General features: G+C 40.9%; 4 protein-coding genes across 5 annotated transcripts; 2 read left to right on the top strand and 2 right to left on the bottom strand.

Annotated features, from left to right (window-relative positions):
* Positions 1 to 1,396: 1,396 nt before the first annotated feature.
* LOC129588461 (homeobox protein DLX-1-like) lies at positions 1,397 to 5,157 on the top strand. 2 transcript variants are annotated; one of them, XM_055482678.1, is made up of 4 exons: positions 1,397 to 1,611; positions 2,048 to 2,307; positions 2,589 to 2,926; positions 4,697 to 5,157. In XM_055482678.1, exons 1-4 carry the CDS (start codon positions 1,550 to 1,552, stop codon positions 4,757 to 4,759), a joined length of 723 nt encoding a protein of 240 aa, XP_055338653.1. In that variant the 5' UTR covers positions 1,397 to 1,549; the 3' UTR covers positions 4,760 to 5,157. The 2 variants fall into 2 exon arrangements, with proteins under 2 accessions (XP_055338653.1, XP_055338646.1); XM_055482671.1 differs by lacking the exon at positions 4,697 to 5,157 and adding an exon at positions 3,144 to 3,387.
* LOC129588614 (DNA mismatch repair protein Mlh3-like) lies at positions 4,798 to 6,799 on the bottom strand. The gene is made up of 6 exons (XM_055482932.1): positions 6,718 to 6,799; positions 5,413 to 5,557; positions 5,114 to 5,363; positions 4,958 to 5,036; positions 4,846 to 4,870; positions 4,798 to 4,810 (listed from the first exon to the last, which is right to left on the bottom strand). Exons 1-6 carry the CDS (start codon positions 6,797 to 6,799, stop codon positions 4,798 to 4,800), a joined length of 594 nt encoding a protein of 197 aa, XP_055338907.1.
* An 840-nt stretch (positions 6,800 to 7,639) lies between these two features.
* Positions 7,640 to 13,094, top strand: LOC129588624 (uncharacterized). The gene is made up of 16 exons (XM_055482942.1): positions 7,640 to 8,130; positions 8,284 to 8,588; positions 8,679 to 8,740; positions 8,971 to 9,045; positions 9,099 to 9,199; positions 9,292 to 9,374; positions 9,448 to 9,485; positions 9,639 to 9,715; positions 9,800 to 9,878; positions 9,964 to 10,132; positions 10,869 to 11,210; positions 11,292 to 11,383; positions 11,712 to 11,895; positions 12,093 to 12,256; positions 12,423 to 12,608; positions 12,688 to 13,094. Exons 1-16 carry the CDS (start codon positions 8,084 to 8,086, stop codon positions 13,003 to 13,005), a joined length of 2,322 nt encoding a protein of 773 aa, XP_055338917.1. The 5' UTR covers positions 7,640 to 8,083; the 3' UTR covers positions 13,006 to 13,094.
* A 482-nt stretch (positions 13,095 to 13,576) lies between these two features.
* LOC129587420 (60S ribosomal protein L12-like) lies at positions 13,577 to 14,632 on the bottom strand. The gene is made up of 4 exons (XM_055481161.1): positions 14,441 to 14,632; positions 14,226 to 14,299; positions 13,947 to 14,127; positions 13,577 to 13,869 (listed from the first exon to the last, which is right to left on the bottom strand). Exons 1-4 carry the CDS (start codon positions 14,475 to 14,477, stop codon positions 13,664 to 13,666), a joined length of 498 nt encoding a protein of 165 aa, XP_055337136.1. The 5' UTR covers positions 14,478 to 14,632; the 3' UTR covers positions 13,577 to 13,663.
* Positions 14,633 to 14,722: the final 90 nt, after the last annotated feature.

Here is a 14,722-nt window from a genome sequence, read left to right on the forward strand (position 1 = left end):
CACCGATTTGCGGAAGAATTAGTGGTGCTTCGCGAGGACATCAACAATCTGAAAACGTTCGGCTCGGATTTGGAGCTGAGATTACTCAACGCAGGAGTTTATCTGCTACGCAGTGCATTTCGTCAAAGAGGCTGGCTAGAACTTCCTGCAGAGTTGGCTCTGTGCCAGCATAACGACCAGTGTTACGCTAGGATTCGTTTTCATGTCCGCATGCATGGAGGTATCATCATACAGCCGCTGTACAATGGTGACAGTCATTATGTTTGCGCCTTCTTTAATTCTCAAAACCCTGGCGTGGTGCGAATATACTGCTCCACCGGTCAAATGCCCACCGATGCTTTGAAATTGCAACTCAACTTCCTGTTCTCTTATCCCGACACCAAAGGCCAGGTTGCCATCGAATATGTCCCTGTGTATGCCCAGTCTCCCGGCAGTAACAACTGCTTGGTATACGCTTTTGCGTATGCGTGTGACCATAGAGCGATAAACAGATCCAGAGCGCAAATTACGCCCGGGGTGAGGATTTCCGACAGTGGTTCTTAGATATAATATAAACAGGAGCACTGACACCTCCTCCTCGAGTACAGGGAAGAAACGCCTGAAGGAAAACTTCTGTGACCAAAAATAACGCTGTAGTAACGGCAGCTGATGTACTGCCCATAATTCGCCGGCTGGGAAAGCCTACCGGTTTCCGAACGACTGCGGTGTGACTGACTTGATGCAAATTGACTGATGCGACAATTATAATGCACTATATAAACAACTCCAGAGCTGAAATTATGTCGAAATGTTTTGATTATATTCATAAATAGTGGCGCCGAAAAACTCTCGCGCGTAGCCAAAACTCATAGCGCGGGAGTATTCTCGCGCGTAGACATGACGATAAAGAAAACGTTTAAATCCATTTTAAATTCGTCTTTTTCTTATTTCTGTTCACAAGAATTTGGGTACCGTTTAAGGGACAAAAACTTGAAGCTTTGGGGCAAGTAGGTATATAGTTAAATTTTGCTAAAAAGATATTACATATGGCATTCTTGATTATGTTGAAAAGACAAACGTTACTGTAGTTGAGTATAGTGACTAATTCAGTCTGCGTATACTATATACTTAATAAGTTCTGGTACCACCTTTAAGTTTCAAAACTTCCTAAATGCTAGATCCAGCGAACGATGGTTAGATGCTATGATGAAAAGCACTGTCCAAGGCCACTCACAATTATTAGAAGATTTGCATGCAATAATATTATTATAATTATGCGGACTACACGTGCAGGACAAGTAGCAACAGAGTGAATGGACACCCCGACGCATGGTTGTTTAATAACATCTAAAATAATACATAGTATGGCCGATTGACGTTTTGTGCGGTACTTTTCCGCCACACATACCATTGTAATATTGCATTTCGTGCTAAATTTTCCCTGGTTGATCATAACACCACCCAATTAAACCAGAAGCTGATTTATCGGTAGATGTCAACTGGTAGCTAATCACATACAGTCGCAATCGATGCTGGGTGGCTTTGTGTGATTCGTTCTTGCTCTAATGCGATGTCATTCAAGCCCTCCGGACATCGTACCAAACAATCCCACATATCGTTTCATATTAAACGGTATATTAAACTTCATGTCGCGATTTTATTTTGTGGTGTACGCAACAGACTCCATCAATTATAACCTTAATATATGATTCTACTCATTTAATCGCCAAACGTATTTTTCTACTTTCCACTTGCTGCCTATTTAGTTAGCACCTATCTTCGAAATTAAATTTAAGCTTTTTTAGATTTTTGTATTTTTCAACGAGAAGTTATTGCTTACTACTTGATATGTTTGATGAAATCAGTAATGGTGGTATAGAACTTTATTTAAGCAGTTGCTGCATGCGTACAGCTGGTGATGTGACCTTAGTAAATTTGCAAAAGTTGTGAGCGCATCAGCAGCACAGCTCTGCGTTGACTTGTTTTCCGATTACCGCCATAATTTGTTGTACAATAATACCATGTCATCCGTTAAAACCCCATCTTCGCTGAATTTTGGTATTGACAGTATTCTCCAGTCGTCGAAGCGAAAGCGTTTGGATTATTCTCATGCTCATCGTCCCCCTTCCCCTGTGACCTTTAAATTTGCCCTTCCGTCGTTGACAGGATTGTCACCGTCGTGCGCACGTCCCACTTCCGAATCCATCGTGCATTTATACGGCTATGAACGGCCGACTTATGCGGTGCCGCCAGGCTGTTACAGTTCTGACGTCTTCGGATACAATCAGCTCAACTATCCTGCCGAAAATATGGGATCACTGCGTTTCAGTAAGTACTTGTACTGTACTGCAAGCGCAATGTGCCGAATTGCAAATTCAAAACTAAAGTGCATACAGGTATTTTAAAACTTTTATAATAAATCTCGATCATTAATTTTGCATAAGTAAGGTAGGTGATTAAAGTTTTATATTGTAATAATAACAAAATTCAGATGACATAATATTCAATGCTGCCACCGGTTTATCACATGTTCAGACTACCAGTAGGTATACGTGTCCAACTACGGACTACCTATGCGGTTTGCATATGCTGTATACGCATGTTTTTAGGAGATAATATACCTCCATCCTGCTGGGACGCAAACAATATCATGAACACTGTGCCGTCTATTGTTCAGCGGCTTCCTTTGGCAGTTTCTTTTCGCTCGCAGCCAACCTACGCTCCGACTGCGGGACAGTTGACAACTCCTTCCCGCTCAACCGCAAACAGCAACGCAGTGGGGAGTCGGCATGGGCACACTGCTAGTAAGCGCAAGAAGACGTGGACGCGCGCGGTGTTCTCCAGCTTGCAGCGGAAGGGATTGGAACGTAGTTTTGTTGCTCAGCAGTACATCAGCAAGAAGGACCGAAGAAAGCTTGCTGCGACCTTGGGATTAACGGATTCACAGGTAAGCGCTGCTGCTAATTTTGATCCCGTATTGAACCTTCGTTGACCTCCACTTTTATATGACTCACATTATATACAGCGTCGATTTTATTCAGATGTATAAACTGCCAAAATTATAAGCGCGGCATGATCTACTTTTACGCAAAATAAGTTCTTGGTAAAACTTTCTTATTATTTAAATTTTTCTCGTTTGAAAGTTTTTCTATATTCTTTCCAAGGTTCGCATTTGGTATGCCAATCGAAGAATGAAAGCGAAGAAGTCGCCAAAAATCGAGTCGGCTGTTATTTGCAGCTGATTTGTCACATGGAATTATCTACGTATCTGTAGAAACACATCTCGTTATAAAAAAAATTTGCACATCGTTTTGTTACTTAATGCATTCTCACCGTATTTATGTTGTGCGTCGACTGGACAACTAATTAAGTTTGCACTTTGCAATGGTGTTAAACTTAAGTTGATTGTGCCGCTGTGCTTTATTGATTTGGTTGAAATTTCAATAAACTTAAAGCACAAGAAACGAGCTGCGTAGTATGTAATCAACAAAGTTATGAGCTCTGTGTAAGGTGCATGAAGAAGAAACAAAGTAATTAATAAAGATGGCCATACTTCCACGGTCCTTTTTCCTGTTTTCTTAATCACTTCTACCGTATTGATTATTGGCAGAGGTTTAATAAAAACAATTACGTCGCATGAAACCGTATTATATGGTCTATAATGACAATGCTACATGTTCTAATAAATAACTTTTGGATGTGAAACCAAATGCCTTGCGGATACAAAATTATGTGATTTGACTGCATAAACTCAGCCATAAGATAATGAATGCAACAAGTAGTAAGGCATAAAAATATTCACCAGCGTGTGTGCTTAAAGTTAAGTACTAATTTTGCTGCCGTCGATTGCGCGCTCTTTTCGTGCTCCTACATTCCGCCACGCCAAAGGTCAAGATACACACTCAACCACATAATGCCTGATGAAGTCAAAATAAATTTAGTTTTAATTTCGATTTATTTCGCATTCATCTGCACTTGTTCCGAAATATTTCCTGCTATATGAGATAGTTTATTCATGTCGGCCGGTGAATGATAAATGATTGCGAAATGGAACGCGAAGTCTCGGACAAAGGAAGTCAACATGTTTGCGATAGTAAAAGCAAACGCTAGCAAACGATGAGAATAATCTTGACAACTGTTGGCCGGTGAGTTCACGACAACAGCAGGAGGTCTTTAGCGCCTGTCACATCTATCAACACGAGCCATCTCCGTAATTTAGCCAACGCTGATTCGCGGCATAGGAAAATAAAACCTGAAAAGCCCGATAGGTGAGCAACGCAAAACCTCATTAAACACCGCTTGGGGTACAATTATCAACAACAGATTATTCTCTTATTAGACCACAAACCTACCAACCAGCTCTCACCTTCTGGGTGGTAGGTTTGGCTTCTTATATTACACGATCCGCTGAAAAGTTAACAATTCTGTGTACATACATACCTCTACGATAGATATCACACGTGTAAGATGCATATCCGATGGGAATTGCTTCCTAAACTTTAACAGCACGCTTGTTAGCCGATCCAAGTTGCAAAAATCAGAAAATGGGGTGTTGAAGTTTACCGATTTTATGGCTAACTTCGGTTAAACTCACAAGTCACTTATAATCGTCAGTACGAGAGAAACATTCCCATGTTATGGTTCGTACCTGCAACAGAGATGTAGTTAAATTCTGACGTCTGCTTGTTGCAGCTTAATTATTTTTTTGTTCATTCAGAGCCAACTAATAAACAGCGGCGTACAGGCTTCGGATCAGGCAGTTTTGGAAAGGATACCGTGACCATACTCGGCCGACCATGAGCACACTGGAAAGGGAAGTTACATGCAAAAGCTTCCTGCAACATGCATTTCAAATTGTCTGCAGACACAGCATCACCAAACATAACGGCACCTAAGAAATACAGCTGGTTATTAAATGAGTATTTTTTCGCCATAATCAGAATGTATCTTTATTATGAATGCTGCAAAGTCTTTTTACCTCTACATGCGGCCGTAGCAATCCAGTTGTACATCACCGACGGGATTATAAAGGCTAATGGCGAAGCATTGCAAAAAATCTGAAATAATGACCAGTTGGTAATAGAGTACTAAGGAGTAATGATTTCATATTTGGCAGAAAACCTTTACAACGCACTTCTAAAGCCTCATCGATCAGAACTTGAACATCTAGTCGCAGTGCATCCCGATAACTGGACACTCTGTGCTTCTCCACTAACAGCGCCGGCACATGGGTGACAATCACCACTTCATCGGCCGGATTTTGAATGATAAAGCGAAGTCCTACTCTGGCGAAGGCATCGGTGTACTTTGCAATACCCGCTAACGTGGCCATCGCCAATTCCAGTCTGAGATGAGGCATAATGAGAACAGAGCGTACAATCTTGCTTCCGTGGTTTACAAATTCATTTTCACATAACTCTGAAATATGCATACGAATTTAATTTTAATAGCCGGAAATTACCATACACAAACGATAACGATGATACGATACCATTCAGTATTCGTTCCATGCGAATTCGTTCGTGTACTGCGTGCTGGTCAATGAGGAGCAAAAACTCATAATTGGACAAAAAAGGAGCTACGAAAAATGGACAGACACTTGCAATAGAAAAACTTGTAGTTTTAAGATTTAATGCACCCGGTTTTATGCTCCGTATGTACAAGCGTTCCCCTGAATTTACAAAACGTACCAGTTTCTAAAGCATTTTCCAAAGAAGTCGTTGTACACACAAGAAGTGAGTTACAAAACGTTCCGACAAACTATCAATATAGTAATAACATTTTATAAAGCTAACCAAAATTAACTCACTTAGAAATTAATACTCTTAGAAACCATATAAAAGGCTGTACCTGCACTGACTTTTGAAGTGACCTTTTGGAATACACAACTTGGGACGCATTTTGATTGTCCACTCTACGGCCAAAATCTTCGACCTAAATATGGACTGCTTAATTATAATACAATTCCAGCATAGCGACATCTACTTATAACCAGGTTCAAAATCCCATGCTAGATGTCTTCCTAACCGGATATAAGCTACCCACTGACTCGAATTAAATTAAATTAAACGGTTGGTACTGTACATATTATAGCATGTCGACCGCATGAATTTAGCCATCAGTGATTATAACTGGAGATTCACCTACGCAAATGCGGCATCCATCCTTGGCGTACAATGGAAGAAGCGGACAAATTACTTAAACAAATTCTGTTGGCTATGAAATTGACTCGATACTGTAATCACAGTATATAAAAAACCTGTCTTGAAATGAAATTCTCAAACGATTTTCTTTTCTACATTATGCAGCGATAAATGGACGCTGTAGCAAACAATATCAGCCCGGTAATCCCGGTTGATTACAGTACTGCAGGCTAATAACCAAAAGATACGTGCACGTGATCACTTACGCCCGGATAATCCTGAACTTTATCCGTCCACAATTTTTCTGCAGTAAGACTTAGGCAACAGGAAAGGTTGTTTTCCCGAGCTCCAGCTGCAATCCGAGAAAAAACACCGATGAATAAGAATTTCGCTTATAAAACAAAAAGACAGGTTAACGCAAGCATGTAGTGGATCCAGTAATTAATATACAGTACATTGTACTGTTTACTATGATTCAAAATCAACATATTGTAAAGTCTGACGAACAAACATGTTTTACAAATCGGCAACGGTTTTAGCAACTGTTTAGTTACAGCTGCGAACTCCGCACATTTCGGGATCTCGTTCATCGTACCCGTAACAGGACGCAGGCCTCTGAATCTGTCGGCAATATTTTCGGTATCCAACTTAAACCATCGCGGTGTGAGACTCAACATGATGTCAGACTCAGTTTGATTGCTGCCATTGGAAACACTACACTGCTTCTGAAAAATAGTGTACTCGTATACTTTGTATAACCGAAAATATTTCTTATTAATTACGATCGAATGGCAGATTACACAGTTAATAACAATGGTAAAACATACAGCAAATGCTAATTATATGCATTAATATTACCGACTGACGGTGAGATGATGTAGGAACGTCTACTTCAACAGTAATCCGGTGTGAACTTGTGTCACTTCCTTCCGAATTCCTGTGGCAGTGCAGTGGAATAATGGAAGCATCCTGCAGATCTGGATTACTCTGCGTTTCAAGCTGGCTTATGTATCGGCTGTTTCCTGTCAAAACATCTATGAACGCCAGGCGATCATCCGGAAGGCGCAACACCATCCGCGGCTGACCGGTGTGGATTCGTAGGCTGCTCAACATGTTGCGATAAACCGTGGAATATGGCCAATACGTGCCTACAGTCTCAATTATAAATGAATGAATAAAATCAATAAAATAGTAAATAAATTTATGGACGCCGTACATAAATCCCAAGAACTGCATGCTTCATTAAGCCTAGCCGCATGCAGTATTTGAATCTTTGAATAAATTTGATTTCCAGTATGTGCGAAGAAATGTACAGTTATGTACTCACTTAAAAAAGCTTGCTTTTGTTGATCAAGCACCGGCTGTACCGCTGGTATTGCTGACGGCCACGGGCCGCCACGAGGAGTGGGCTTGTTATCAGACACGAGCGGATGATGCAATAAACTGCACTCATGCAATAACCCTGCAAAACGTACTTATACGAGTATAACGTTGTAAACACAGCCTGCAACCAGTAATAATACGCGTACAATACCAGGACAGTAATAATTTTTTTATTGTAATTGTAGCATTGTTTTTGCAGAAATCTTGTTTCTCATATCAATTTTAATATTATGGTTTCGAACTTTTGAGCGTAAGTACAGATGCGGTACTACCTTAGTTGCTTGGAATTTTCGTTTGTACCACTTTTTTTATAGTTTAGCGCTATTGAAACAAAAAGGTAGTAAGTTTTTTGAGTTTGTTGTTTGCATTCTTATTCTTGTTCAAGTTGCCGTTTTGGAAAATTCGCCCAGCGTCATTGTATTCTTTATTGTCATCGCTGCAGATCCGTTTGCATTAATTTATTAACACAGAATCCAGAGTTCTTGTTGTGTAATTTGGAATTTATCGAGAAGGTAGTTGCGAGTGTCCATAAGCAGCGGCAAAACAACTGGCGAGTGTGTTGTACAACAGCAATATCAATGCATTCATGCAGACACGGTATCCAGCCAATCTGGAGAGTTGCGAGGTATGAAGTGTTTAATTTAATCGATTATAATACCATGACTACGCGCTGGAACAGGAATGGTTTGAGTGCGGATTGTTGTTTAATATTCCTCGCCTCCGGAGGCCGTGAATTTTAGTCCGAAGTATATGACCCGCTTGTTTCTCGCTCGTTTAGGCCCGGTCTGACACAAAAAAAAATGATGCACGGTGCTGCCAATCCGCAAGAATTGGAAATCGCTCTTCCATGGGGAACGATCGCCGCTCAGGAATGGAAGAGCACTGAATGGAACAAACAGGTGCTAATGCTGCATGGCTGGCAGGACAACAGTAATTCCTTCAAGCGATTGATTCCGTTGTTACCCAAAAACTGGTGGCTGATTGCCATTGATTTCCCTGGTCATGGACGTAGCAGTTCGCGACCAACAGGACTCCCCTACCATGGACCGGACTATCTTATCGACCTGAAAGCCACCGTTAACAGTAGGATTTTGACATTCTTGGTTATTGCATCTGTGTATCTGTGGTATGCTTTCATTCCGACAAATGTCTTACATTTTTGATTTCCTTTAGAATTAGGATGGAAGTCATACAGCATTATCGGGCACAGTATGGGCGCTGGAGTGGCGCAAGCAGTAGGTGCAAAAGCGTTTTTTACTATGCATTCCGTGAATTTCCGTCTAAATGGTTATCGAATTTTGCGAAATTAATATTACGATAGAAATGAGTTGATATTACAGAATTACTTTGAACATTTGTCTATAAACATTTTCGTTTGGCTGTGAAATTCTTTTCCGCTTTGTCGTCTCTGCTTTCGTGGATTTTGGTTTATACTTGTCAGTTAAATCAGTAATATTGTTCGCAGATGGCTGCTTGTTTTCCGGAAGAAGTGACAGCTGTTGTATCCATCGATATGATAAAACCAATATCTGCCAAAGCGGTAACGCCATTTTGTCCGAATTTTACGCAAGATACGAAAACGATTTACTGTAGGAGACTTCATTGTCTACGCTGAGGAAAGGCATCATCGCCCATGTTAATTACGATGTCTCGAAAGATACGCGTACTTACACCCGAGAGGAAGCCGCTGAGAGGTACGCTGCTTAAAAAAATTTAAAACTGTTTTGCTCTTACGGTGAGTGACTGTGATACGCATTATTATAATGTAAGTTGGACTCCTGTTTAGGTGGTTTGAGGCAATTGCCTACAGTTTAACCAGAGAATCTGTTGAAATCCTGATGGAAAGGGGCCTGAAAGAAATTTCTCCTGGTATTTCACAGTATTCATCGTACCTAATTCGATTGTAAGATTACCGGGCTTTTATTATGATCTTGTTCTGTAGGTCGGTTTACATATTCCAGGGATCGACGGTTGCAGTTCGTAAGCTAGCCAGCATCAGGGTTTAGTTTAAATTAATATTTTGAGAGTATGAATCACTATATTGGTCAGAACTCAGGACTGGCATTTTTGAGCACTCTTAATTGCGCAGGCTCGTTTATCGCTGTCCAAAATTTATGCTGTGTTATATTTCAGCCCTCCTTGTTTCGATATACAACTGAACAACACTTGGACATTCTTAAGGATCTCAAAAGTGATTTGCTTATAATTAAGTATGTCATTGATTAATAACTTTATGCTGTGTGCACTGCATTTTATGCAGTTTGTGTTATTAATAAGTAACACTTATTTTGCAGGGCAATGGATACGCCACAATTTGAAAAGCAAGAAATTGAAGATCAGTTTTTGCATTTATATTCCAAAACGTGCCGCCGGGTAAGGCAGTTTTCGGATGTTTCTCATCTACCGCAGTGTTAATGTTAATGTTTTATTCTAACCTTTAAGCGAACTTTGTACTTAGTTTATGTTCATGAAAGCCGAAGGAACACATCATCTTCACTTGAATACCCCGGAAAACGTTGCTTCGACCATAACTGATTTCCTCAGTCACGATTCCCACGCTATCGTCAAGGACGATGCAGCAGAAAATGCTGCTGTCGTTAAGGAAGCAGCGGTTCCTGTGAGCAATGGTTCATGAGAAAAGGGTGACTCGCCAAGTAGTGATGAGACTCCTCGCCGGAAAGTCGTCAGGAATGATTCGAGACCCGCGTGATATCCAAATCTAAGACTTATTTATAAATTACAGGTTTTCGACGGTGATTGACCTATGGATCACCGAATGTTTGCTTTCCGTGACTTGTTACGCCATTATTATAGCAGTTGATTAGTAGTACTACAGTACTTAAATCAGTCAAAATACCAGTAATATGTGAGCGTGAATATCTTATAAAAACTGTACTTCCTGTTTATATTTATGCGTTTCTCATGTGTTTATTTGATTAATTGTTCAAAGATGTGAAATTATATATCTGGCTGATGTTTTGGCTGAATAAAGCACAACCAGAATACCTATTAGTCGCCCGCCAGCCGCTCACGGGAAAACAATACGGTCAAAATTTTGTATGTATACATCAAATTTTTCAACATCTAAAACAATAAACATTTCGCGAAATTTTTTACGGAGATGTTCAGATTTTAATTGTGAAGCTGAGAATGGACATTTAAATTAATTGAGAATTCTATCGTGATATGTGGATACAAATTCTGGGTCTGGCATTTTAATGGTGAACTGCGCTGATCACTAACTGGGCTGGGCGTGCTACCCCAATCGCGCGACCTGTTCAACTAGGGACTCTGCTGCGTTTTATGCCTTTACATTCGCAATCCATTGCCTCGATATTCCCTGAAAAATGTTTTCCTATGTAAACCGAACTCTCGCATGCTGCTGCTTTGCAGAAATGCGGCGACTTATTTGCGGCGCGCGAGGCAGCTTTCTTTATCATCGATTCTCTTCGACCCCCACGCCATCACGAGTTTCGGATGAGCAGCGATCTGTTGTCGCCAATTATTTGGACAATCTCCCCAAACAACTCGAACATTTACAGAAAACTCTGTATCCTACAAATTCTGTGGAAGAAACCCTTAGCGTCGGTGCAGTAACGGAAAACCTGAAAGCGCGATATCACAGAATACAAAAGGCAATGCCGGCCATCGAGAAGAGAATGAAAAAGATGTCCGATGCCCAAGAATTAGAGAGTTTGGCAGCAGGTAGCAGAACGTTTACGAGACTTTTAAAAAGTATTCCTTGATTTTTAGAGTTAAATTTCTGAACTTAGGTTAATTTTGCAGATCTTACAAGAACTAGCGACGCTGAAATGGCGAAACTGGCCGACGAAGATTTACGAAAATGTATGCAGGATGTGCAGAAACTGGAAAAGGAGGTGTGAGTGAGACACGATTTGCGTCCTAGCTGCCGACGGTTTACTTAAAAATAAATCGCAAATTCATAGCAGGTGTTATTTTTATGCATGTTACTGTTTGCATATTGCATTAGTACATTTTAACATCTTTTAATTGGAATTTTCAATGTGGACCAGTTTCTGCAGTTTTTCAAGGGGAAAGTGACCATTCTGTGTAAAAGCGTATATGATTCTCATGAATTGTGAAAGCAGTGAAGTTTTGAGAGACTTATCAACGCAGATCGCGTTATTTTTCAGGTAATTTTCAAGATAATATGCTACATCGCGGATACGTTTTTTTGCGTTTCAGATTCTGGACATTCTGGTGCCGGAAGATGCGGGGGATGCGGGCGACATTATCATGGAAGTTAGTGCGGGAGTTGGCGGACAAGAAGCGATGCTATTTGCTAGTGAAATGTACCGAATGTATGAGAGATATTCTTTGTTCCGCGGATGGATTTTTGAAGAGCTGCAAAATGATGAAAGCGAAATAGGCAAGTGTCATTTTTTAGCGGAATGTTAAAGCGGAATATAAATTTCTGGCGTTTGCAAAGCTGTTCGCTGCCAATTGCGAAAAATTCAGCATAATGCCAGCTTTTACAAGAATGATGCCAGTGTACAACTCATTCGCTATAGATGCGTCTTGTAAATGCACGAAATTGTACTGAAATTTCAACATTAAAATTTAAAGGAGGAATTCGCTTTGCAAGCGCATCGGTGAGTGGTCGCGAAGCCTACAAGCATCTGAAATTTGAAGGCGGTGTCCACAGAGTTCAGCGCACACCAAAAACGGAAAAATTTGGCCGAGTACATACAAGCACGATTACCGTTGCCATCCTCTCCAAACCGAAAGACGTAAGTATGCAAAGCTAATGTTTAAGTGGCCAATATGGCCACTGATCGGCCAACAATGCTGGACACGCAGATATTTTTCAGAGTTTTGCTTTACGTACCATTTACATTTTGATAACGGTTTTACATTGATTTGAGAGATTTAATGGATGTGTTGCAAAACTTACAGGTGGATGTTGTCCTGAGAAAAGGTGATCTGAAAATCGAAACTTGTCGGTCATCCGGAAAAGGTGGACAACACGTTAATAAAACGGACAGTGCAGTGAGAATTGTCCATCTTCCTACTAACACCGCAGTAGAATGCCAGGAACAGAGGTCACAGGCTGATAACAGGAAACGGGCAATGGAGAAGCTGGTAATAAATACAGACAGGAGATAGCCCTAGTGTTTTTATTATTGTGTCCTGAGTAACAAAATTGGGGTGTTTGCTGTAGGCTGCTATACTCAATCAGAAACAGTTAGATGACCAGATGGACAAGGAGACGTCAAGCAGAAAACTACAAGTCAGGAGTTGTGATCGATCGGAAAAGATCCGAACCTACAACTTTGCACAAAACCGCTTAACGGATCACCGAATTGGAATTACCCTGCATAACCTAGAAGAAGTTCTGCAGGGAAAGGAAGGATTTCATGAGCTCATACAGAAAACCCTTGCAGAGTATAGACGCGAATCCATAGAACATTTAGTGAATGCTGCGCTGACATCCGGTGTTGCATCTAGTCAAAAAACCCGCGCTGATGTCAAAAGTTAAAGTTTTTTTTCCGTGAAGAACTTGATTACGTTTCTTGTATCGAACTGATGCCAATCAACAGAAAAATCGAGAAATTAAATAAAGTTGTGGTTTGTGCTTTCCTCACATTTCAGCTAGTTAATAAGTAACTATTTTCAATACGAGGACGCATCCGGTCTGAAATATGCAGTGAACAAAGCCAGTAAACTGAACAAATAAATCGCCCCTTAAATTTTAAATACCATCCAGTGGGTATTAAAATCACTTGCAATTAGTACAATACCATCAATAATACAGTACATGCAAAATCGGAATCGTAGCGGACAGAAATTACTAGCTCCATATAAGTTGTTCAAAAACTTTTTACTGACTGATATAGTTAACGGAGAGGAACATAAAAATCCGCATTTTTTTTACCGAAATTGGGGAAAAATCCGGGAACATCAACCAATTCGCTAACTGTATGCTGGCTGAATGTAGAACATAACACGCAGGCACCGGGATTTCATGCTTCGAATTTCGAAAACATTTGCCTAATTCCTACTGCTTGTTTTTCATACGAAAACGAAAATACAGGCAATCATGATCGTACTTCATTATGCATCTTTATTTCCGATGGTAATCATACACAATACGTATTTCCGTAAAAGCCATCTGAATGGTAGCCAAACAAGCTGAACTACTTCTCGGGCACATTAACGTCTCCATTATTGATCTTATCTATTACGTCGTGTGGGTTAGAGCCTTCCACGGTGCAGCCGACAGACTGGCAGGTGCCGAGGATTTCTTTGACAACTCCCTCCAATTTCCTCGCCATCGAGCGTGGCCGCATAGTTCTGGCGATATCCAGGATATCATCAAAGGTTAAATTGCCCGAATGTTTTACTGAGAAATAAAACAACACATATAAGCATAGTAACAGGAAACATGCCTCTGGCGTCTCGATGTGTTTCTTGACTCACCGTTCTTAACTTTCTTGCGGTCGCGCGGTGGCTCCTTCAGCGCTTTGATGATCAGAGAGGCGGCTGACGGCACAACGTCGATCTTGGCCTGACGATTTTGAATTGTCAGCTTCACTGTAACTTTAAGGCCTTTCCAATCGCCGGTTGCTTTCGCAATATCTTCACCGACTTTTTTGGGAGCCTAAAACAAAGCGATTATTAATAAAACAAGGGTTTCCAATTCCAACAACCGAAGCGGAAATATAACTCAATAACTGCGCAAAAACGCTGAAAACGTACCAATCCGAGAGGACCAATTTTGGGAGCCAAGGCAGCCGTCGCGCCAACCTCACCACCGATCGCACGCATATACACTGCAATATACATCACATTTTGCATAAAACTTATTAAGCGTGCTGACATCTGAGAAATCTGTGATGCAGAGCTTCCCGCGAACCATATCATGCATGATACTGTATCGTGGCGAAATTAAAATGAGTCCCATGGGCACTTACCTACTACGATCTCATTAGGATCAAATTTTGGAGGCATTGTGAATTAATAACCAGTTAATCGCTAATCCAAAAACAAATCAAATTCCGAACAGACTCCAATCTAGGATAATCAAAGATGCAAACAGTCAAGACCCGGCTCGAGGAACTCTACGAGTCTTCAAATCCGATCCAGCTGCCGAGCTGCATGCAGAGTACGTACAGATTTTCCTGGCTGTACCGAGGCAGTGCGCATGGCAAGCGGGTCTGCACAATTTTCGATTTATCGTTTGCTCACGTAGCCGC

The sequence above is a fragment of the Paramacrobiotus metropolitanus genome, unplaced genomic scaffold (genome assembly GCF_019649055.1).
Source record: "Paramacrobiotus metropolitanus isolate TYO unplaced genomic scaffold, Prichtersi_v1.0 Parri_scaffold0000002, whole genome shotgun sequence".
Classification (NCBI taxonomy): Eukaryota; Metazoa; Tardigrada; class Eutardigrada; order Parachela; family Macrobiotidae; genus Paramacrobiotus; species Paramacrobiotus metropolitanus.